Source organism: Myxine glutinosa, chromosome 4 (genome assembly GCF_964187855.1).
Source record: "Myxine glutinosa chromosome 4, kmMyxGlut1.1, whole genome shotgun sequence".
Taxonomy (NCBI): Eukaryota; Metazoa; Chordata; class Myxini; order Myxiniformes; family Myxinidae; genus Myxine; species Myxine glutinosa.
In genome coordinates, this window is record NC_136264.1 from 148,675,827 (window position 1) to 148,699,204 (window position 23,378).

At 44.9% G+C, this 23,378-nt stretch overlaps 2 protein-coding genes across 8 annotated transcripts in view; one reads left to right on the plus strand and one right to left on the minus strand.

The window, feature by feature from the left end:
• NME7 (NME/NM23 family member 7) overlaps window positions 1-3,902 on the plus strand; it is a 52,497-nt gene extending 48,595 nt beyond the window's left edge. For 4 of the 7 annotated variants that reach the window (XM_078776599.1, XM_078776601.1, XM_078776598.1 and 1 more), the window contains 2 exons: window positions 466-534; window positions 3,745-3,902. In XM_078776599.1, the coding sequence (XP_078632725.1) occupies window positions 466-498 (33 nt within the window). In that variant the 3' untranslated portion in view covers window positions 499-534; window positions 3,745-3,902. Of the gene's footprint in view, window positions 1-465; window positions 535-3,737 lie in introns of all 7 variants that reach the window. The other 3 variants (XM_068113712.2, XM_068113711.2, XM_068113713.2) reach the window with 1 other exon arrangement.
• Window positions 3,903-9,495: 5,593 nt separating this feature from the next.
• ATP1B1 (ATPase Na+/K+ transporting subunit beta 1) overlaps window positions 9,496-23,378 on the minus strand; it is a 34,870-nt gene continuing 20,987 nt past the window's right edge. Inside the window, exons 5-6 of the mRNA XM_068113719.2 lie at window positions 10,674-10,718; window positions 9,496-10,172 (exon numbers count right to left, since the gene is read on the minus strand). Coding sequence (XP_067969820.2) covers window positions 9,888-10,172; window positions 10,674-10,718 — 330 coding nt within the window. The 3' untranslated portion in view covers window positions 9,496-9,887. The remainder of the gene's footprint in view (window positions 10,173-10,673; window positions 10,719-23,378) is intronic.

The following is a 23,378-nucleotide window of genomic DNA, read 5'->3' on the forward strand; positions in this document are numbered from 1 at the left end:
TTATGTATGCTATTTATCATTCATTTTGTTATTAGAAGTGGCCTTGGAAAAACGCCACGATAAAGCTAATTTAACATTGATATACACCTCAACACACATCTCCATTGGCGGCAATGGCGGGGAAAGCCCGCTTGGGGCAGAAAACCCCCTTGGGGAGGGGGGCAAATGAATGCGCTACAACCTTCATTGTGTAATGCTGTTACCCTTAGTCATCCTGTCAAGTTTGGTTGAGATTGGATAAGTAACGACGGAATGTATCGCGGTCAAAAATCAAACATACAGACAGATGACACCAAATTGCGTATTTTCGTATGATGATGTTATCAAGATGCCGATGACGAATTGATATGGTGGGACCAAGCTTAGGGGATTGTGTACCCTTTTTTTTATTGCATGGAATGCCTATTTTATTCATTCATTCATTCATAGTGACACGCACACTCGTAACACCTATGCCTCCAACAGGTTGAATACTTTTTCAAGGTGCTCAGCAACTGAAGAGTGAACATGTAGGAATTTTACTACAATAGACGGGTCAATATACTGCCTGACCCCAAAAAAATTGCAAATTTTTGTTTTATGCTTATTTCTAGTAGTTTATGAAGTGGAAGACAACATATTAAAAGTTGGACAATTTTGACGCATAGGAAAGTCCCTCAGTGACGTCAGAAAACAAGATGGCTGCCGGCAGATAAAACGTAAAAAAATTGACTGATAATCATCAGACCACTAACAATTTAAAGTTAATTTTGCACCAATATTTGTATTATGATCGTTGCTGGTAGTTTATGCAGTGCTAATCCTGAGACCATTCGCAATTTAAAGTAAATATTTGCACAAATATATGTTCTTTGATTGTTTCTGCCAGTCTATGACATGGAAAGCAACATATAAAAAATTGGACAATTTTGACACATGTGGAAGTACCATATGCCTTCTAGTCTTAGATTCCAGTTTCATCGTCCTCCTCCTCCTCCTCTATGTCTGGTTCAACACTCATATTGTCACAGTTGCTGTCCTGGCAATGTCCACATGCACTGGTGCACTCTAATCCATGCTTCCTACATGAACACCTTAGTGTTTTGCACCCCCCTGAACAGTTGCAGTGAATCATCTGAAGTAGTATGTCTGGAGCAGGGCTTTTGTCTGTCATCACTGGAACAAGTTTTCCTCCTTCTACCTTCCATCCCCACTCCGTTGGCTCCATTCCACAACAAAGGCCCATCCATTCCATTACCTGGTAATAGGTCCGCAGAGAATGAAACTTGCAGGCAGCGGATGTGGGTGGCAGTCTTTCAGGAGTGACAAATGCCTTAGCCCTTGCAACCTTTTTGCAGAGAATGTTGTATCTGATCGATGCCAATGAGTCGTTCTGATTTGCTTTAAACAATGCCACCATTGCTCTGCAGCCTGCAGTTTCAATAACATCCTGACTCTGCTGTGGTTTACAGAACACCTTTGAGCTGTCTATCAGTTCCTTTTCTTTCTTGATGATTCTTTGAAACCCTGACTTCTTTCCAATCCCAAAGACACGAGACGTTGCGTCACAGCCAGTTAATGCATGAAGGAACAATATATCTCTGCAGGCTGCATTTCCAAGTATCTGCTGAAGGACTTTGATATTGTAGACATTTGATTTTGCCTTGTCAGAACGGAAATAGAGTTCAATGCAGTTTGTCTCCACCATATAGAAGAGCAGGAGGAGAAGGAGATCTGTATCTTCTCCAATGAGGGTTGTAGATCTGGAAGCCGCATTTGCGACGGCCGCTTTTGCAATCTCAACATCAGCATCTCCCTCTGCTTGGATCACCTCACAGCCTTCCTTGTGCAACACCTCTATAATCAACAGTATCATTGCCTGCTTGTTTGACTCATTCGACAGAAAGTCCTCCTTTTTCCCAACAAATTTTGTTGACTCCGTAATGTTAACCTTGGTGGCATTCTTGTTTCTATTCCGACGTTGATGAGAACAGTCCTTTGTGCTTGGCCCAGCCTCATAACCATCAAACACAACAGTAGCTTTGCCATAGTGTCGTACTGTAAATGAGGCATATTCATCTGCAATGGAACTGTAGGTGAATCCCTCTGTCCACTTTAAGCGGTGAATAAGTGATCCCCCGTCAAGAACATAGTGATCTGTTCCTGGAACTGTCTGGTTGACAGCATTGTCAGATTTGGTTGTAGCATAATTCCTTATTGCCTCCGCCAACTGTGGTTTATCTGGCTGGCGCAGGATGTTTTTTGCCTCAAAAAGAGACATTGGGTATGGGCAGAGTTCATATTTCATCACTTCACCTATCTGGAGATCTCCCGTCTGTGACACCACTAAGAACCTCTGGAATAGTAACGCTGGATCTATTGTGCGGTCCTCAGCAACTTTGACTGCCCTGCTGAATGCAAGTGTCTTGGCTTTAGAACTCCTTTTGTGTGAATAGGAGTAAGCTGGGTGATCATCCATCTTCTTGACAATGTCACTACCTACTTTGAATAGGTCATGAACATTGACATCCTCATTTGCAGTAACCCCTGTGATGATATTGCGCAATGACTTGTCATCAGAAAATGGTGTGAAGCTGTCCAGTTTTTCGGCAACTTTGCCACGATCAGCTTCATCTCGACTCACCCTGGATGTTGTCAACTCCTTATGTTGTTCACTTGTTGAGTAGCTACTCGAGGTCAGTTCTTGCATAGCAAGGTTGTAGGAGGACGATATGGTTGAAGACAGAGTCCAAACTGCTCTCTGGTGCTCTGACATCCCACTTCCTCGAGTCAGCCCCCCTTGGCTTTTCAGTGAGCGCATTAATGTCTGTTCTATCACAAGATCAGAGCCTAGGCCAGCCCAGTATTGGTCACTGTGCCGGATTACATGATAACCAGATTGGAACTTCTGATGAACCTCAGGGTTGCCATCCTCTAACGCAAGCATCTTCTCGAGATAGAGTCGAGCTGACTTCAGGTAATTGGGATGGCCAGCAGCTGCAAATATCGGCAAGCAAGCTGATATGGCTTGGAGATGCATCTCCCAGGACCCCGTCCGATCAGCTGCCACAAGTGCCCTTGCAATTCCCAACATACGCTGGTAGTTGATCCAAAGTGCACTGGTTTTCGAGTCCTTTGCAAGTTTATTCCTTTCCTGATTCAATCTATTGTCAATGAAATGAATGCACTCTGATTGCAACACAGACTCTATAGTGTCACTTTCGACAGTCTCCAGGGAAATGTACAGTCGCTCCAGTTCTGCCACTTGTTCTTGAAACCCAGGGTCAACTTCCACAATCTTGCCAACAACCTGACGTGTAAGACACTGATCCACAAGCAAATGGCCACGAAAAGCACGTTGCACCACCTTCCCACTCAGCATGTGCACAACAGCATTTTGACCATACACTGTTTCCAGGATCTCTTTCAGTCCACTTCCATCCATCAAACTTCCAATGGCACCCAACAAATTCATTAATGTGTGGAAGCTCCCAAGCAGTAGCACTGCATTATGGATTGGGTTATCAGCAGGAAGAGCATTCACTATCTCAGAGGCGTATCTCAGCGTTTTCGACGTAGTGAATCGTGCATGGTTTTGTGACATTTTTATCATGTCAAAAATTTTTACTTTCCCATGGTCCATTTCTGTCCAACTTTTGATATGTTCCTAAGTAAGTCTTAAAATATAAGGAAATGCAATAAAACTAAAATTTGCAATTTTTTTGGGGTACGGCTGTTCTGGTTGTATATTGACCCGTCTACAAGGAGGAAAGTTTAAAAAAGCTATTTTGAACCCAACGTACTGAGATATCTACTGGTATCGAGGTCTGTCAATCTTGCCAGCTTCGTGGAAACCTTAATATGAGGAGGTGGTGATGTTAAACATTTCATCAAACCTGAACAATAAAAGCCTTTCCAATGAACTTTGTATGTTTAATTATTTAGGTCTTTTTGAATAATAACAACTTCCCAGTGATACAAATGGCTTGGCAACTATCTAACACCACCCAGTAATACCATCAAGGTTGTGCAATGGTCCGCAACCTATGGTCGTTTGTCCATGCTCTATCCTTTTTTAAAGGCTGAGTGTTAAGCAAGGAGGCAGGACATACCATTTTGGGTGGGCCCTGGTGTCCGTCCGTCCGTACCACGCATGTCCGTTAACATTTGACTAAACAAACTACCGGACCGATATGGAACAAATTTGGTATGATGCATCAGGACAGCAACGTCTCATGGGGTTGTGCTCCCCTTCCGGATCCATCCCTTATCGGAGGCTGAAAACGATGGTTTCTCCTCAAATTGAGATAATTTATTTTTAAATCTTCACAGAAAGCACGGGGAAAAAACCGGCAGTCCGCCATGGGGCAATTTTTAGTGTTTGTTATGACTCGGTTGAAGGAGCTGGGGCTCCCACGTCGATCGGAAGAATGGACGCGACAAAAAGCTGGAATTCATCCGAGTTGCTTTAATCAAACCAAACACTCAGGCACTCTGAAAAGCCCGTTTATCGGGCAGCAATATATATACATATTATCCCGGAGCGTTTGCCCAGGAAAGGCGAGAGGGGGCGTAGCCCAGCGGCCTGGCAAGTTGAGGGCGAGCCTGCCCGGGCGTCCCGACCGAGGCCTGGCAAGTTGAGCGCGGGCCTGCCCGGGCGTCCTGGACGAGCCCGGCATGGTGATCGCTCCGCGTCCTTGATAGGTGCAAGGCGATTGTGAAAACCCAGCGGTAGCCGCTACACACGTCCCCCCAGAATCGACTTGCACCGGCAGGGTCAATTTGAGGGGGGTCCTGATGACCCGGCCGAAGCGACCCCTGGCGGGTCGTGGGAGGGGGTCCGGTGTGGTGGTGGGCGGTCGAGTGGGGGGCACCGTGGATGGGGGGCGGCCTCGCCGCGGCGGAAGGGCCACCCGTGGTGGGTGGTCGACGTCCACGTGCGCCGGCTTGAGGCGGTCCACCGCAATCCGGTCCGACCTGCCGCCGATGTCGATGACGAACGACTTGTCGTCCCGTCGCAGCACCCGGAAGGGCCCGTCGTACGGCGGCCGGAGTGGCCCCCGATGTGCGTCGTGACGCACAAAAACATACTCCGCTGTGCGAAGTGCTGGGGGGACGTAGGACTGGGGGTCACCGTGGTGGGATGTTGGCACGGGGGCAAACCGTCGGGCGGCCTCCTGGAGGTCCGAGCGCTGGTGAGCTGCGGACCAGGGACTGGTAGCGTCGGGCACGAATTCGCCCAGGACGCGTAGCGCCTGGCCATAGACAACCTCGGCGGTGGATGCCTGGAGGTCCTCCTTGGGGCCCGTGCGGAGGCCCAAAAGGACCCACGGCAGCCGGTCGGCCCAACCGCCGTCTTGAAGGCCGGCCATGAGCGCGGCCTTCATGGAGCGGTGGAATCGCTCGCACAACCCGTTGGCTTGGGGGTGGTAGGCCGTAGTACGGTGGAGCTTGACCCCCAGGTTGCGGGCGACCGCGCCCCACAGCTCGGAGGTGAACTGTGGTCCGTGGTCTGACGAGATGTCCGTCGGTGCGCCGAAGCGGGCGACCCAGGTGGCGATGAAAGCCTGCGCCACGTCGGCGGTGGTGGTGGAGACGAGGGGAACGGCCTCCGGCCACCTGGTGGTCCTGTCCACCATGGTGAGCAGGTGTGTGAACCCCCGTGACGGGGGGAGGGGGCCCACCAGATCCACGTTGACGTGGTCGAAACGTCGTTCGGGCACGGTGAAAGGTGCCAGCGGGGCCTGGGTGTGTCGGTGGACCTTGGCCCGTTGGCAGGCCGTGCAGGTGCTGGTCCAATCGCGGACGTCCCGACGAAGGCCGTGCCAGACGAATCGCGCCGACACCAGCTTCTGGGAAGCTTTCCAGCCCGGGTGGGAAAGGCCGTGGAGGGAGGCGAAGATGCGGCGTTGCCAGGTGACGGGCACGATGGGGCGAGGCTGGCCTTGGGAGACGTCGCAGAGCAGGACAGTGTCCGCGAAGGGGATGTCGGCCAGGCGGAGGCCCGTGTCCGCCGCCCGGAGGGCTTGCACCGTGGTGTCGGTGGTTTGGTCCGCCGCCATAAGCGCAAAGTCCACGCCCAGGTGGACCGCGTTCGCGCTGGCCCGGGAAAGACAGTCGGCCACGGCGTTGTTTTTGCCGGCGACGTGCCGGATGTCCGTGGTAAACTCCGACACGGCGGAGAGGTGGCGCTGTTGGCGGGCCGACCACGGCTCCGTGACCTTGGCCATGGCATAAACCAACGGCTTGTGGTCGACGAACGCCGTAAAAGGTCGGCTCTCCAGGAGGTGGCGGAAATGGCGGACGGCCAGGTGTAGACCGAGGAGCTCCCGGTCAAACGTGCTGTATTTGAGCTCGTTCGGCCGGAGCTGCCGGCTGAAAAAAGCGAGTGGCTGCCAAACCCCGTTCACCCATTGCTCATGTACGGCGCCCACCGCGTAGTCGGAGGCATCCGTGGTGAGGGCGATGGGAGCGTTGAGCAACGGGTGAGCGAGCAGTGTTGCGTCGGCGAGGGCCCGCTTCGAGCTTTGGAAGGCCGCATCCATTGCTGCGGACCAGGCGATGTCGTGCTTGGCCGGCTTGCCCCGGAGGGCTTCGTAGAGGGGCCGCATGAGTTGAGCAGCGCGGGGCACGAAGCGGTGATAAAAATTCACCATTCCCAGGAATTCCTGCAGGGCCTTTATGGTGCGGGGATGCGGGAACGTGGTGATGGCCTCGACCTTGGTTGGCAGCGGCACGGCCCCATTCTTGGTGATGTGGTGGCCCAAAAAATCAACGGCCGTCGTGCCGAAGTGGCATTTGGCCGGGTTGACGATGAGGCCGTGCTCGCTGAGGCGCCCGAACAGTGTTCGGAGGTGGAGGAGGTGCTCGGCCCGGGACGTGCTGGCGACGAGGATGTCGTCCAGGTAAACGAAAAGGAACGGCAGGTCACGCAGCACGCCGTCCATCAAGCGCTGGAATGCCTGAGCCGCGTTCTTGAGACCAAACGGCATCCGCAAGAATTCGAATAAGCCGAACGGCGTGATGACTGCCGTTTTAGGGACGTCGGCCGCCCTGACAGGTACCTGGTGATATCCCCGTATGAGATCAATTTTCGAAAAATGACCCGTCCCGCCAGACGGGCGGAGAAGTCTTGGATATGCGGGATCGGGTACCTGTCGGGGGTGGTAGCGTCATTGAGACGGCGGTAGTCGCCACACGGGCGCCATCCACCCCCCGGCTTTGGCACGATGTGCAGTGGCGAGGCCCACGCGCTATTGGAGCGCCGCACGATGCCGAGGTGCTCCAACGCGTCGAATTCGGCCTTCGCCACGGCGAGCTTGGCTGGGTCGAGGCGGCGGGCCCTGGCATAGACCGGCGGGCCCGTGGTTGGTATGTGGTGCTCGATCCCATGCCGTACTGCGACGGCCGAAAACGTCGGCCGCGTGAGGGCCGGGAACTCCGTGAGCAGGCGAGCAAACTCGTTCGCCGCCGGGACGGCGCATGCCAGCTCGGTCGGCGCGGAGCTGCTCAATGTGCATACCAGGGAGCTGAAGGTTTCGGCGTTGATTAAACAACGCCGTTGGACGTCCACCAGCAGTCCGTGTGCGCAGAGGAAGTCGGCGCCTAGCAGAGCCATGGGCACGTTTGCGGTTACAAACGTCCAAGCAAAGCGTTGGCCGCCGAAGCAGAGGGTGACGTTGCGCGGGCCGAAGGTGCGGATGGTCGATCCGTTGGCCGCAACCAAGGAGGGGCCGCAAACCGCGGATTGCCTGTCCTGGTCAGAGGCGGGTATGACGCTCAGTTGGGCGCCGGTGTCGCACAGGAAGTGCCGTCCGGACGCTTTATCCGTGATGAACAGTAAGTTGCCCGTGTGGCCGGCGCTCATGGCTGGTAATGAACGCCGGCCCGGCCGTTTCCCGGCCTGCCGAAGGTGCACGGGGGTCGGCATGTCCGGGCCTTCTGTCCGAACCTGGCATGATAGTAACACCACGCTTGGTCAGGTGGAGGCCCCGGTCGTCGTGCTGGAGGTGGTCGGCTCGGTGTAGTGGCCGCCAATTGCGTCGGCAGTTCGGTCGTCGACCGTGCCGGGTGCTCGGGCGCCATGGGTGTTGCGTCGGACGGCGGTGGGTCCCATGTCGCCGCTGCGATGCGCTGTCCTGCGGCGGAGATCTTGTCGGCTTCTCTGGCAAGGGCCCGGGGATCTGTGATCGTCGTGCTTGCCAGGGCGAGGCGTACCGGGTTAGGCAGCTGACGGAGGAACAGCTCCCGGAACAGGAATGCCGGAGAGTGCTCGCCGAGCAGTGAAAGCATGTAGTCCATTCGCTCGGAAGGGCGCGTGTCGCCGAGCTCGGGCAGGTCGAGCAGGCGCCGTGCGCGTTCCGCCGATGGGAGGGCGAAAGCGTCGAGGAGAAGCTTCTTAATCGCGCCGTATTTGTCAGCGGCTGGCGGGCTCTCGAGGAGGCTCAGGGCGCGGGCCGCGGTGGCCGAACCGAGCGCTGCTACCACATGGTGGAAGCGGGTGTCGTCGGCCATGATGCCTCGCAGGGCGAACAGGGAATCCGCCTGTGCGAACCAAACCGCCGCGTGAGCCTCCCAGAAGGTAGGCAGTTTAAGGGCGACTGCCGTGTCCATGTCGGTAGGTCACCAATGAAGGAGCTGGGGCTCCCACGTCGATCGGAAGAATGGACGCGACAAAAAGCTGGAATTCATCCGAGTTGCTTTAATCAAACCAAACACTCAGGCACTCTGAAAAGCCCGTTTATCGGGCAGCAATATATATACATATTATCCCGGAGCGTTTGCCCAGGAAAGGCGAGAGGGGGCGTGGCCCAGCGTCCTGGCTGCGGCCTGGCAAGTTGAGGGCGAGCCTGCCCGGGCATGCCCGGGCGTCCCGACCGAGGCCTGGCAAGTTGAGCGCAGGCCTGCCCGGGCGTCCTGGACGAGCCCGGCATGGTGATCGCTCCGCGTCCTTGATAGGTGCAAGGCGATTGTGAAAACCCAGCGGTAGCCGCTACACGGTCATGGTTGGAACCGCCGACCTGCCAGACTCAGAGCAGACGCTCCAACCATTACACCACTGAGTCTGGTCTATTAGAGTTCAAACCAAGTAAATTAATACATCAATACCGAGTATTCATCAGCCAGTCTGGCTGGTCTGACCACTGAGTCTGGACCACTGAGTCTGGTCTATTGACTGGTCTATTGACTGGTCTATTGACTGGACTATTCTACTCTATTGACTGGACTATGGTCTGGTCTATTGGTCTATTGACTATTGGTCTATTGGTCTATTGACTGGTCTATTGACTGGACTATTCTACTCTATTGACTGGACTATGGTCTGGTCTATTGGTCTATTGACTGGTCTATTGGTCTATTGGTCTATTGACTGGTCTATTGACTGGACTATGGACTGGACTCTGGTCTATTGACTGGATTGAGTCTGGTCTGGACACCACTGAGTTTGGTCTATTAGAGTTCAAACCAAGTAAATTAATACATCAATACCGAGTATTCATCAGCACTTACCAAGTATTAAATGGAACCTTTTTATTGCCGAATGAACTCATAACTTTACTTCATGAAATGATGATGTGATGCATCGTTTGGAAACTATCAAATGGAATTGAAAATGCATTTGACATTTACAAGTGTCGTTGAAGTTCAGGAAATGTAGAGACTGTAGTTGAGAGATTTTCTGTTAAAGGACACAATACTATCCGAGTGCGAGTGTTGTTGAACCCGTACTCACTCCCCTGCGATTTGAAAATCGCCTTCACTTCCCATCCATTGGTTCTGATATTTGATGGCGAACACAGCACGAATATCTGCACAGAAAAATGTTTTCATTCCTTTGAAATCGCCTCCCTTTCTCCAAGCACCCCCTTCATCGTCATCACATTCTGCCCTTCATCATTTGTCCCCCCCTACACCGCGCTCGTGTTAGATACGGTGAGGCGCAGCTGGACGCGCCCGATGTGTTGGACCCTGTCACTCGCACTCCATTTCCTTGCTTCCTTGTGCAGCACATGGCACTTCACACGGATCTGCACGTTTTGCGTGGCATTGATGAATCGCACTGCCACCAGGGGCGGCAGGTACCCGGCATGCAGCATTTTGCCATAGTATGGGTAGAACACGAGGGGGAACCCTTTGCGGTTAAATGGTCCGTAGTATTCAACGACTCCCAAGGACTCTTTGTCTTTGTCTCTCTGGGGAGGAGATGGAATGATGCAGAGAAGGATTGTGGGTGATGATTCAGAGTTAATTCCTAATAACATTTACATATGAAGTTTACTTGCGAGAACGAACATCACAATCGCATCAATGAATGTGCTGTTTGATGAAGGCCCGATGGTCAAAATGTCACGTTTGTCTTTTTTTTTTTTTTTTTGAAAACCTTTCCCCCCCCCCCCCCCCCCCTTGCTTTTGGCATTGCTCACATGTCACTCATAATGAACATTCTACTGATTGGACAACAATACGACTGGACAGCAGAACTCGGACCTTGTTACACTTGGTCCGCTCCTCTCCTGAGAAATTCCCACTGTGATTGAAGCAATTTAATGATCCATTTATACTTGAAACATGTTCTGTGATAATACAATCAACTTTTCATTTGTAAAATGTTTCCAGGTAGCTGCTGCTGCTGTCCACGTGTACACTCAGGTTAGCATACAGTACGCAGACACATATACTTGGGGTGCACGTACCACTCCCTTGCAGTGAACTTCAACAAAGTCTTGTTTCGAGATGGGCTAGGAAAAGGAAATGGATGAAATTTGGTCGGTTTCCAAGGCAGTCCGATGTCATGATGTTTAAATTAGTTTAACAAATCAACAAAAACACAATAATTGATGTTACTACAGTATTTCCTGGTGGTTTCAATAAATATTTACTGTATTAGTGGTAATAGGTGTCTATTAGCCTTGACCACATTGTGGAATGTGGTCCCAGGCCCTTGTGCGGATGAGATAATAACAAGCATTCTGAGTATTGCGCTGCGATACATGTCCCCTACCGGCAGTCTGTCGTCCGGAAAACTGTTGGGGAAATTACCAAGGGTTATTTACCCACAGGTTCTGAATCGTTCCCAATCGCTAATTACCTCAGGACGGGCTCACCTGTGATTCGCACTCGGGACTTCGATTTATACACCTTGCAGACAGGTCAGCAGAAGCACGAGAAAATACCTTGTTGATAAAGAACCTTTCGAGTCGCTAAATATCAGTAATTTATTATATTTTCCGGTTCACGATCAATGATCAATGTGTATATATATATACGTATATATATATATATATATGTTGTTCAGCTTGGCTCCGCCCCTCCGGAAAGGGCACGCTGTGTCGCGTGAAGTTCGAACTTGATCTGTAACTTATCATGAGGAAACCATGTACCAAGTTTGAAATCATTAGCATTAAGAGTTTAGGAAAAAAGGCTGGAAAACTGTTCTTTGCATGATGGACTGACAGACGGACAGACTGACAGACGAAGGGACGGAGTGCCTCCGGTGTACACCGGTAGGGGACTAATAAGCCCGCAAGGTCGCTCTGTGGAGCAGCGTGCACGTATTGCACTGTGTGAATTATATAATTACCAAATCACGGTCTGAGGTAACTCGGCTAACAATTATCCGATTTGCACCAAATAAAGTTCATGAATGGTTGCACAGACCCCTACTTCTCACTAAAAGTGGAAACAGAATGTAAATTGGAGTTAAAATAAGCCCGCAAGGTCGCTCTGTGGAGCAGCGTGCATGTATTGCACTGTGTGCATTATATAATTACCAACTCACGGTCTGAGGTAACTCGGCTAAAAATTATCCGATTTGCACCAAATAAAGTTCACGAGTGGTTGCACAGACCCCTACTTCTCACTAAAAGTGGAAACGGAATGTTTATTGGAGTTAAAATAAGCCCCCAAGGTCGCTCCGTGGAGCAGCGTGCACGTATTGCACTGTGTGAATTATATAATTACCAACCCACGGTCTGAGGTAACTCGGCTAAAAATTATCCGATTTGCACCAAATAAAGTTCAGGAATGGTTGCACAGACCCATACTTCTCACTAAAAGTGGAAACAGAATGTAAATTGGAGTTAAAATAAGCCCACAAGGTCGCTCCGTGGAGCAGCGTGCACGTATTGCACTGTGTGAATTATATAATTACCAACTCACGATCTGAGGTAACTCGGCTACAAATTATCCGAGTTGCACCAAATAAAGTTCATGAATGGTTGCACAGACCCCTACTTCTCACTAAAAGTGGAAACAGAATGTAAATTGGAGTTAAAATAAGCCCCCAAGGTCGCTCCGTGGAGCAGCGTGCACGTATTGCACTGTGTGAATTATATAATTACCAACTCACGGTCTGAGGTAACTCGGCTAAAAATTATCCAACTTCCACCAAATAAGGTTTATGAATGGTTGCACAGACCCCTACTTCTCACTAAAAGGGGAAAGAGAATGTAAATTGGAGTTAAAATAAGGAATATTAACAGCTTTGACTGACCGCACTCCAAATTATAGTCCGGAAAACTGTTGAGGGAAATTACCAAAAGTCAAAGTGCCATAACTTTGTCAAAAATGATCTAAACGTCGTGAAGTTCGAACTTAATCTGTAACTTATCATGAGGAAACCATGTGCCAAGTTTGAAATCATTAGCATTAAGACTTTAGGAAAAAAAGTCCGGAAAACTGTTCTTTGCGTGACGGACTGACAGACTGATAGACGGACAGACTGACAGACGGAGGGACGGAGTGCAAACCTATCGTCCCTCTGGTGTACACCAGTTGGGGACTAATAAGACTCGACTGAAAGTTCCGGTCAGCATAAAGTTCAGGATAATATTTTAGTGCTCGGTATCTTCTATGTCGTTTATTGTGCCACACCTACAGCAATTGAGCCACACCGCGTTTGATAGAGAGTAGGGATGGTGCAAGCCTAATTTTCTTGAGATTTAAAATCGCTCAGAAAAGCTTTCAAACAAATATAGCCCAAACTAGTGTTTCTTGCTGATAAATCGTTTCCTGGGAATTCCTGGAAAATTGTAGGAAATTGATTCGGCATTCCTGCCTTTTTCCAGTTTCTTTCGGTGCGGGCTCAGAAAATTTGGGCTCGGACCCTTGTGGAAATGTAACTCAGTGTAACTTATTAATTGGCACTGGTAACTTATTAATTAACCTGGTAACAAAGCAGATACATTTTACATGCAAACTCTGTTAAAGACGAGTTTGTAAATGAGTGTCAGAATGTGTATGAACATGGTAATCTCTTGAAACACCTGGTCAAGGCCCCAGGCTAGAGCACCCCCCCCTGCTGTGTAAATGGAAATCACAGCAGGAGGGGAGCGAGCTGATACCAGGACTTGGTACAGGCATGACCTCGGGGCATTAGCGGAGAGGAGATTAAGTCCAGTTTGGCGATATAAACGAGAGCAAACGTTGAGTAAAGGAGACTTGTCCTCAGAAGCCCTGCCCGACGGAACGATGGAATGAACGAGTACGGCGCTGCGGAAGAACATCAGCCGAACGAAAAGGACCATGGAAAAGAGTTAATCTCAGCCATTGAATAATGCGGTATTATTTGGTAAATGGAATGAAGTGAATAATAAACCAGACCTTTTGTAAACCTGTGTCCGGTCATTGGAGTCCTGTGGGTCATACACAAAATTCTTCTACAATCTGGAGGCACCGCTGAGATCAATTGTACAAGCAAGTAAAAGGTGAGTGTGTCTTGTTTTGTCCAATATGATTTACGAACTTGGAAGTTATGTGTACATACATGGGGGAGCAGGTGGTCTGGGGCGTCTTTGCGCACCGATGCCGCGATATAGGTGGCGTGAGCCATCACGAATGGGATTTCGATAAACGACTGTAGCAATTTATTCGTTTTTTTTCTAAATGATTTCTGTAAATACGTATTTTTGCGCTGGTTATTAAAGGGCCTTACTGTGACCTGGAAGCAAACGGAGCAAGTGTGCACCTTGCGACCACTTGCTTCCAGGACGTGTAAGGCCGGTACACTCATTTACCCACCCGCACACGACACGTATAAAGTACTTCTTTTTTGCACTTGTTCAAAGCACTCGGCGAGCGACAGGGAACTGGGAAAGGGAATTATATTTATATATATATATTTTACCTCATTCCAATTAATGGTATTGCGACAAAAAGGCTTATATCTTTGGAAACGACTGGTCGGATTTAGACAAATCAAACCTCGTTCGATCAACAAATAAATTCATGACAGACAACCCCCCCTCATGCCGGTCCAGAATTATGATGAAAGATGGCGATGGGAAAAAAAAAATTGCATCAAATTTTGTCCAGGTCCATCACTACACGACGAAATGATTGGATTTTGGTTCAGGTCCGAATCCAGATCCGGCCTATCAGTGGGATACAAAACATAAACTGGTCACCAAGGCGGAGATATAATAATAATAATAATTCTGTATTATTTAGTTAACCAGTTTGTGTGAAACCTCAACCTAAATATTAAAATTGATCTGCTTGATGTTAGTTTAAGGGCTGTTCCAAATTTATCCTGATTATGAGAGATAATTACAGGAAATGTGTACTGTTCTTGTTTGGAGATTATAAGACAAAAACAGTAGAGTGGGAATCGGCAGACAATGGAACAGCTAGCGACGAGTGTTTTGTGAGTAGCAACCACTCTCTGGTCGAGGCTCATAGAAAAAATTGATACTTATTGATTTGGCACGCTTACAATAGATATTAATGGCGAGGGTTCTGTGGTCGTTCGTTTTGGCTTTGCGAATGGACCAAACCATTCCATGTAAATAGGAGGGGGGTTCTGTGGTCGTTCGTTTTGGCTTTGCGAATGGACCAAACCATTCCATGTAAATAGGAGGGGGGTTCTGTGGTCGTTACTGCCACGTGGTTTCAAAGTTTTTGTTGTTGCTTGCACGCATGTTTTTTTTTGCAAGCACGTACGGGCAAGCACGTACGTGCGGGCACGCCCTAGTATATATAAATAGAGGTAATATTGAGTTACGGAATTAATTACTTTCAACAATGCAAAGGGTGACAAGATATGAGATTTAATGGGATAAATATAAAAGATATTTGTTTTTGCCAAAAAAAAAAAAAAAAAAAAAAAAAAAAAAAGTAACCATTAGCTGAGGAGTCACAGAGGCCAAACTTTAACCTTTGACAGCAGACAAATTGTGTTCTGACAGCAAAAGACTTCCAAATAAAATATGGCAGAATAGATGTTGATAGTTTAGGCACATATCAGAATGCTTGTTGATTTAAAATTTCAAAGTCAAATTTTTACACCTTCAAGTACTGATGAAATCTCCATTTTTCACATGTAGTTTTGTGGAAAAACGGATGAAGGTGAATAATTTAGGATTATTAAAAAAAAAAAATTTTGATGGGTCTAACTGTGGAAAGTGTTATTAAATCATAGGTAGAGGTAACAAGGAAACTAGGTGTTACTAGGAAACGCAAGTATTCAGGTGTTACCAGGAAATAAAAGTAGACAGACAAGCAAAATGAGTATAAAGACATTGACCAACCAAGATGTTGCATATCTTTGTTGAAGTTCTGACGTTGTTTATTTCAATTATGGTCGGAATTATTGGGATTGCTATTAAATGAGAATTTTAATAGGATTTAATGGGATTTTAATGGGATAAATTGGGAACATTTAAATGTTGGGTTTTGCTAACGTTTCCACAACGTCGCCACAACGTTTCACTTTCGTTGTTGCAACGTTTTGCTCCAACGTTTTGTGAACATTTAAATGTTGGGTTTTGCTAACGTTTCCACAACGTCGCCACAACGTTTCACTTTCGTTGTTGCAACGTTTTGCTCCAACGTTTTGTGAACATTTAAATGTTGGGTTTTGCTGACGTTTCCACAACGTCGCCACAACGTTTCACTTTCGTTGTTGCAACGTTTTGCTCCAACGTTTTGTGAACATTTAAATGTTGGGTTTTGCTAACGTTTCCACAACGTCGCCACAACGTTTCACTTTCGTTGTTGCAACGTTTTGCTCCAACGTTTTGTGAACATTTAAATGTTGGGTTTTGCTGACGTTTCCACAACGTCGCCACAACGTTTCACTTTCGTTGTTGCAACGTTTTGCTCCAACGTTTTGTGAACATTTAAATGTTGGGTTTTGCTAACGTTTCCACAACGTCGCCACAACGTTTCACTTTCGTTGTTGCAACGTTTTGCTCCAACGTTTTGTGAACATTTAAATGTTGGGTTTTGCTAACGTTTCCACAACGTCGCCACAACGTTTCACTTTCGTTGTTGCAACGTTTTGCTCCAACGTTTTGTGAACATTTAAATGTTGGGTTTTGCTGACGTTTCCACAACGTCGCCACAACGTTTCACTTTCGTTGTTGCAACGTTTTGCTCCAACGTTTTGTGAACATTTAAATGTTGGGTTTTGCTGACGTTTCCACAACGTCGCCACAACGTTTCACTTTCGTTGTTGCAACGTTTTGCTCCAACGTTTTGTGAACATTTAAATGTTGGGTTTTGCTGACGTTTCCACAACGTCGCTACAACGTTTTACTTTCGTTGTTGCAACGTTTTGCTCCAACGTTTTGGGGACACTCAAAATGTTAAGTGAATCGGATAAGAATTCAGGAATTATTTCATTATTAGCGATTAATGAAGTACTTATTTAATTAATTACATTGCTTATTAAATTACAGTAATTACATTACAGTAATTACCTGAGGTAATTACAGTAATTACAGTTCCGGTAATTACAGTAATTACAGTAATCATTACAGTAATTGCAGTAATCTTATTACAGTAATTACATTACATTAACTCAGGCACCTTTTGAGTAAGGAAGCTGATATTTGGACATGACACTGACCGAGTGATATGGCTGTCAAGGAAAATTTTGATTTATTGATTAATCATTTAATAAATTAACTCGTTGATTTATAAATGACTTATTTAATTAAAAGTCCTCAGAGACACATCTTCGGATGAAATACTTGCAGATTGGTTATGCTATGAGCCAATTGATTAAGGAAAATATTTTGTGATGGCCATATTGGCAATTTCATGGCCATATTCGTGGCAACTCAGTTAGTGCCACTGCACCTTTAAAATGCATCCCTGCGTTCATTTTTCGATCGATTGAGTTGAAATTTTGAACAATCGGATCTGGACTGTCGTTGTTAACGACTCTAGCACGCACTCGTCCAATCAGGATGGAGCGGTATGGTCCCCGGATCATCACTGCCCGCAGTTTTAATTAATTTTACTTTTTCTCTTGGTCATATAATTTTGAAGACATGCGTGTCATGATAGAGGAAATGTTTGTTCTGTTGAACGGAATAAATGTTGTTTATTTGTGTGGGAGTGTATTTTTGTGTATTTTTGTGTATTTTGGATATATTTTTCACGACTAATTCCAGTTAACATCCTGCACAATTTGCTCGTTTGCTGGCCGAGTCGAAATTGCGTTGAGTTTCTATGGCATGCGCCATTAAAAGCGCTGTGTAATGGTTGAGCTCCCTTTATTTCGTTTTGGTCATGCGGATGAGCAAACAAAGTGACAAATGCTGCGACTGGAGCAGTAAAAGCGATGTTTTTTAAATGGAAACGATTTAATGAGGAATTAAAAGTGGGAGGGGGCAACACCACGCATACCTCTTTTAAGGTGTGTATAAACCCTGGAATAAACGTGGGAGGGGGCAACACCACGCATACCTCTTTTAAGGTGTGTATAAACCCTGGAATATTTCAGCAATCAATACAATGCTGAAACTATGTAAGTAATTTAATGAGTAATTTAATGAGTAATTTAATGAGTAATTTAGTAAGTAATTTAATGAGTAATTTAATGAGTAATTTAATGAGTAATTTAATGAGTAATTTAATAAGTAATTTAATGAGGAATTTAATGAGGAATTAAAAGTGGGAGGGGGCAACACCACGCATACCTCTTTTAAGGTGTGTATAAACCCTGGAATAAACGTGGGAGGGGGCAACACCACGCATACCTCTTTTGAGGTGTGTATAAACCCTGGAATATTTCAGCAATCAATACGATGCTGAAATGATGTAATTTATTGTGTAATATGGTCGACCTTGGGTTTGTTTGGGTTTGTTGTTTATTTTTGTGGGTGTCTATTTTTGAGTATTTTGGATATATTTTCACGACTAATTCCAGTTAACATCCTGCAAAATTTGCTCGTTTTCTGGCCGAGTCGAAATTGCGTTGAGTTTCTATGGCATGCGCCATTAAAAACGCTGTGTAATGGTTGAGCTCCCTTTATTTCGTTTTGGTCATGCGGACGAGCAGACAAAATGACGAATGCTGCGGCTGGAGCAGTGGAAGCGATTTTTGAATTGTTCAATGATTATTCGATATTGTTATGACTTATTGTCAATAGGTATACTAAGTGGCCATGAGGTAGCCTGTTGCTATGTACAGTTTTATTCTATTGTTGATTATACCACATAGCTGTGGTGATAAAGGAAATGTTCGTTTTAAATAGATGATTATGATAGGACCATGACTATAAAATCATGATGATTATTATGAATGATATCATAGGGTTCAAATGCAGAATGCTGCATGAACTTGGGAAAGAACTTTCAAGCCCTATGGGATAAATTGGGTATTACAAGCGATGGAGTTTCAAAATTTAGCATGATTGAAGAAATTTTACAGTCTTATTTCAGGAGTTTTACGAAATTTATATTGCCAAGAGATTTTGGATACTATTAAAAGAAAAATGATGAGATATTTTTCCCAATGAACTTTAATATCTGCCATCCATTTTGGCTGTCTCACGAATGAAGGATGAGTTGCCTTTAGTGGTTGCAAAGAAAATTTGTGGAGACCAGGCAAAATGGGGAAATATGTCAGATATGACCCTAGGACAGGATGGTGATTCATCAATTAACATGAGGTACGAACCAGAGGTGACGGTCAATGGATGGACCTGTCCTGACATCATTGGGGAAAGGGCTTATGCAAGGAGTCATCCAGAATGATTAATTTAATTTATTGATGAATATTGATGAATTAATTGAGATTGAATCTAATTGATTGAATTTAATAGAATAAATTTAACTGAATAAATTGAATTGAATATATTGATTGTTTGATTGATGAAAATGCGGTCTCAAGAAAGAAGCTTTGATATCTTTGCGTGATATTAACAATGTGGAGACAACCTGGGAATATTGAGCAAGGTGGTGAGTTTATATACAGATATATATGTGCGGTTACCATTGTGTGATTTCCCCGTCAACAGAGCGGACACCTGAGGATTCACCCATTTCATACTGACCCTCCGGCTCATCTGCAAATACTGATCTGTGAGATTGGATTGTGCAAAAGCCACGGCTGAGGGAGATTCTCTGGAAATCACCGTGCGAACAGGTGGAGAGACCCTTCCTGGAGGTACGAGTGAAGCTTTAGAGGAACAAACTACAACACATCCAACGCTACTTTGATAAAAGGCAGAATGGGAAATGGAGCCTGCAAGAATACACAAGGACAACCAGAGATTCCACAAAAAGGTACTTGTACACATCATATGTACGACCGTTATGGTGCAGAAGCTATAAGGCAGGTCGAGAATTGGTATTTGTGGACAAAGGGACATGATGAGGAGTTTCCAAGAGATGGTACATTTGAGCGAAGTCGATTGGAAAGATTGGAACAAAGATTGAAAGCCAGGAAGAGACAGAATCTAACGGTAGACTGGCTTGCATTCCATCTTTGGGATGGTGAATCCAGACAACGGGAACAGCAAGAACGGATAACGGAACTAGAACTTAAAATAAAAAGGATACAGGATACAGTGGAGGAGACAAATGCACAACTGCCCTCGAAATTAGGAATGAAAGTCACAGTTGTCCCATCTGATTTCCAGTTGTCTCCCCAAAAAGGACGGTACAGAGAATTTTTTCGTGTTTCAGGAGACAACGAGAGATTGCAGTGGCAACTCAGGGATGTAGAGATGCAGCCCAGCAATACAAATGCACAGGTGCACAGATCAGACAACGACAGAAACCGGTGTTTCAAGTGTGGACGGATGGGACATTGGAAAAGAGGATGTCCGTATACCAAAAGGAAGACAAGTTAATAGGGTAAACCAAGATCAAGGGTACCAGTGCTGACCGATACCTCAGACAATGATTAGGCCTTCATTGCTGCAAATCCCAAATGATGATTGGCCTCAACAGATTCGATTACTGGACAAACATGAATAACTGTCGATGATTCTTGGGTCTGAAAAGTTTTCGGAGCAAGAATTATTCATTCTTTCTTTTGCTTATAAACAAATTAGTAATAATTGACCAAATGCCGAAATTGGATCTTTTATGTTGGGCACACAATTTTAAATTTACAAAGTTGGAACAATTGCTTTGCAAATTTTTGAAACTAAGTGACAAGAGTCACATGATGATCAGGTGGGAATTTCGGACTAGTGTTCCGCATGATTGATAGGTCAGTGGTCGACTGACATGCAAATGGATGTGTAGTCAACTTAGGATAAATTATGGTGGGAACTGAAAGGGTAATTTCAATGTGACATTATAGGGGTTTTTCTAAGAATAAACTTTTTGGTCTATTTGTGTATTAGCATTTATAAAATTGAAGGACAAATTTTATGAAATTAAAATAAAATTGACACCCATCTTGATCTGTAAATAATGGTTCCAACGCAAACAAATATGCATAATGCATGTGTGTGTGTGTTTTTGTGTATCAATCTTACAAGATTGTTGACACCGACAGTGTGCCTGTCTGGAAATGGATAGTTATATGTGGATGGGATTGGGATATGTGGATGGGATTGAATATCCAGAGAATCCGTAAAATAAAATAGAAATATAATTTGATTATGAACATTATCTCTTTTGTCAAGGGAAATGGAATATAAAAAATTTGATGTGCTGGGTTATGAGCAGCCATTAATTAATAGTAAAATTGTGAGTAATTTTGGGATTCCATTTTTTGATAGAATGTATATGAGAATAACATCTATTTATGGATATGAGCTTCATAAAAGGAAATGAGGAAGTACAAAATCATCCAAATTTGGGAGAGGTCTTACACTGACTTCCCAGAATACTCTGCTCATGGATTTTATATATATAAACTTGAATTTTATCAGCATATAAATTGTGCTGTATGTATGGATGTGTTTTAGGCATAGATGATATGGGAAAATAGTAAAGAAAATTTTGCTGGTTTGAACTATTGTGGGTTTTCAGTTCTGGAGTTTAAACAAAGTCACTGGTTAACAGATGAGAAAGGATAGTAAATAAATTATTCTCTGCTGGGCAAATTAAGTACGATATTACTAAGACTTATGAGAGCTATTGTTCCGCCTTACAGCAGTGGAAAATTATTGGGAAAAATTAGATCCAACATAATGAATCTATAAAAGAATGTGATAGGGATAATATCCTCAATTTGTACTAATTATTTGATTGTGGGTAAAGGAATTAAGTCATCGTAGTGGATTGTTAACAGCAGCCTGAAAATGTCCTGAGAGTGTGCATCCATGTAATCAGAAATCCCAGATGTGTTTTTTACAAACAACATTTTGGTAGAGGTCTTGTGTGGAACACTTCCTTGGTAGATAAAAAACGGTACTGCATGCTGGCAGCCACTTTTGCGGCCAGTTAGGCCAAACAAATTGAGAGGAAATTGTAGTTAAATACGTAAGTTACACATGGCTATTTGTAAAAAAGGAAATTTGTTGAGATGGGAAACATTTTTTCGAAGGTTTATTAAGGTGTTATAATATGACATGTGGCAAGGCAAACTATTGGATGGGAAAATTAGATCTGGCTATAGAATAAATTTATTGACCCCTTGAAGTTAATTCTTCGAATCATTGTTTCACTGGCATTTTTTGTTCAAATTGGAAATAGTTTGGTAGAGCTTTGGTTAAAACCTTTGGTTGCGGTATCTTGGAACGAAATGATAAACCATAGGAGATTGATAAGAATAGAAAAAAAGATGGACCCAAAATAGAAAGTTGGATTCATGCCCCTCATTGCAAACAAGCACATGGGGCTAAGGTGGACGATCCCACAGAAAATGAGGCTGCACCTAGCAGCCCAGCAGAACATTCAGTGGTAGATAAATGATAGTCGTGATTTACAGTCATTTGAATTACATTTTAACACCCCTTGCATTGATAAACATTACATTTTCAACATGTGATATTCCTACTTGGAATAGTGACATTTATTTGCCTACATGACATACAATTACCTGCTGATATTAATACAGCATGAGTGAAAAAAATGTATCACAACTACACTCATGATCAGGGGATTGAGTTCAACCCCGGGAGATAGGGGGATCAGGGTAAGACAAATAATCTGATTATGTTACATATTAAGGGATTTTCTTTATTTACCTTTTAGGAAGCTTGTTAGTTTGGTATATAATGTTAAATGTCATCGACATATAACTATGTCATAGATATGAATATATACAAGGAGTAGCAGACTTGTTTGTTGGTTTAGTAGTTATATTGGCAATTGTTTTAGTGGTGGCTTGCTTGAAAGCCTTAGTGACGGTGTGTTTGAATAAGGTAACCAACAACACGATGATAACGCATGAAGTGACAAATGAGGAAAGAAATGTGGAACCAGAAAAGGAAGACTTTTATGGCGACATAAATACTGAGATTAAAAGATTAAATCAAGTGATGTTGCAAATGAATACAGTAGAATTAAGATAATGGCATAACGACAATGTTATGAGTTGTGTCAATTACAATATCAGTGAACTCATATCACCACGAGTGCCACACTGTTAAGGGAAAAAGAGGGAAAAGAAAAAGTGGAGAGGAATTATGGTAATAATACATTATGTTTAATTTGTTGGTTTGGGAAAATTGTTGTTGGGAATTAGGTATTCCCGTTTGTGATTGTAATCATATACAATTAATTTTCTTAGAGTAGTGCTAAAATACCTGCATGAGTTAATTTTTGAACTATATTAACCTGAAAGCAATTGTGGATGCTATTCTTAGTTTAGTAATAAAATACATACCTGATTGAATATTATTTGTGTGACGCATATAAATGAATATAACTTTTTGTGTTAAGGAAAAACAACAAATTGTTGAATGTGAAACTGTCGGAAGATATACATGATTATGCTGATTTCATGGTAAGATGCACCCTATCTGATCCAGTGTGTGCGGAAAGCAGATTCAGATGTGACTGAGCATAAAGATAAGACGAGATCACATTTTGGAGGGATTGCTAACGGAATTGGGAAGAAGTTCGAGAAAGAAAATTTGTGGCTAAAAAATGAAGTTAATCGTGGCATACACCCTCTTTTTCAAAGAATGATGAAGACATTCTCCCGTGTAACTTGGAGATGAATGCTTACCTTCACCAAGGAAATTTATGTGACCATTTGC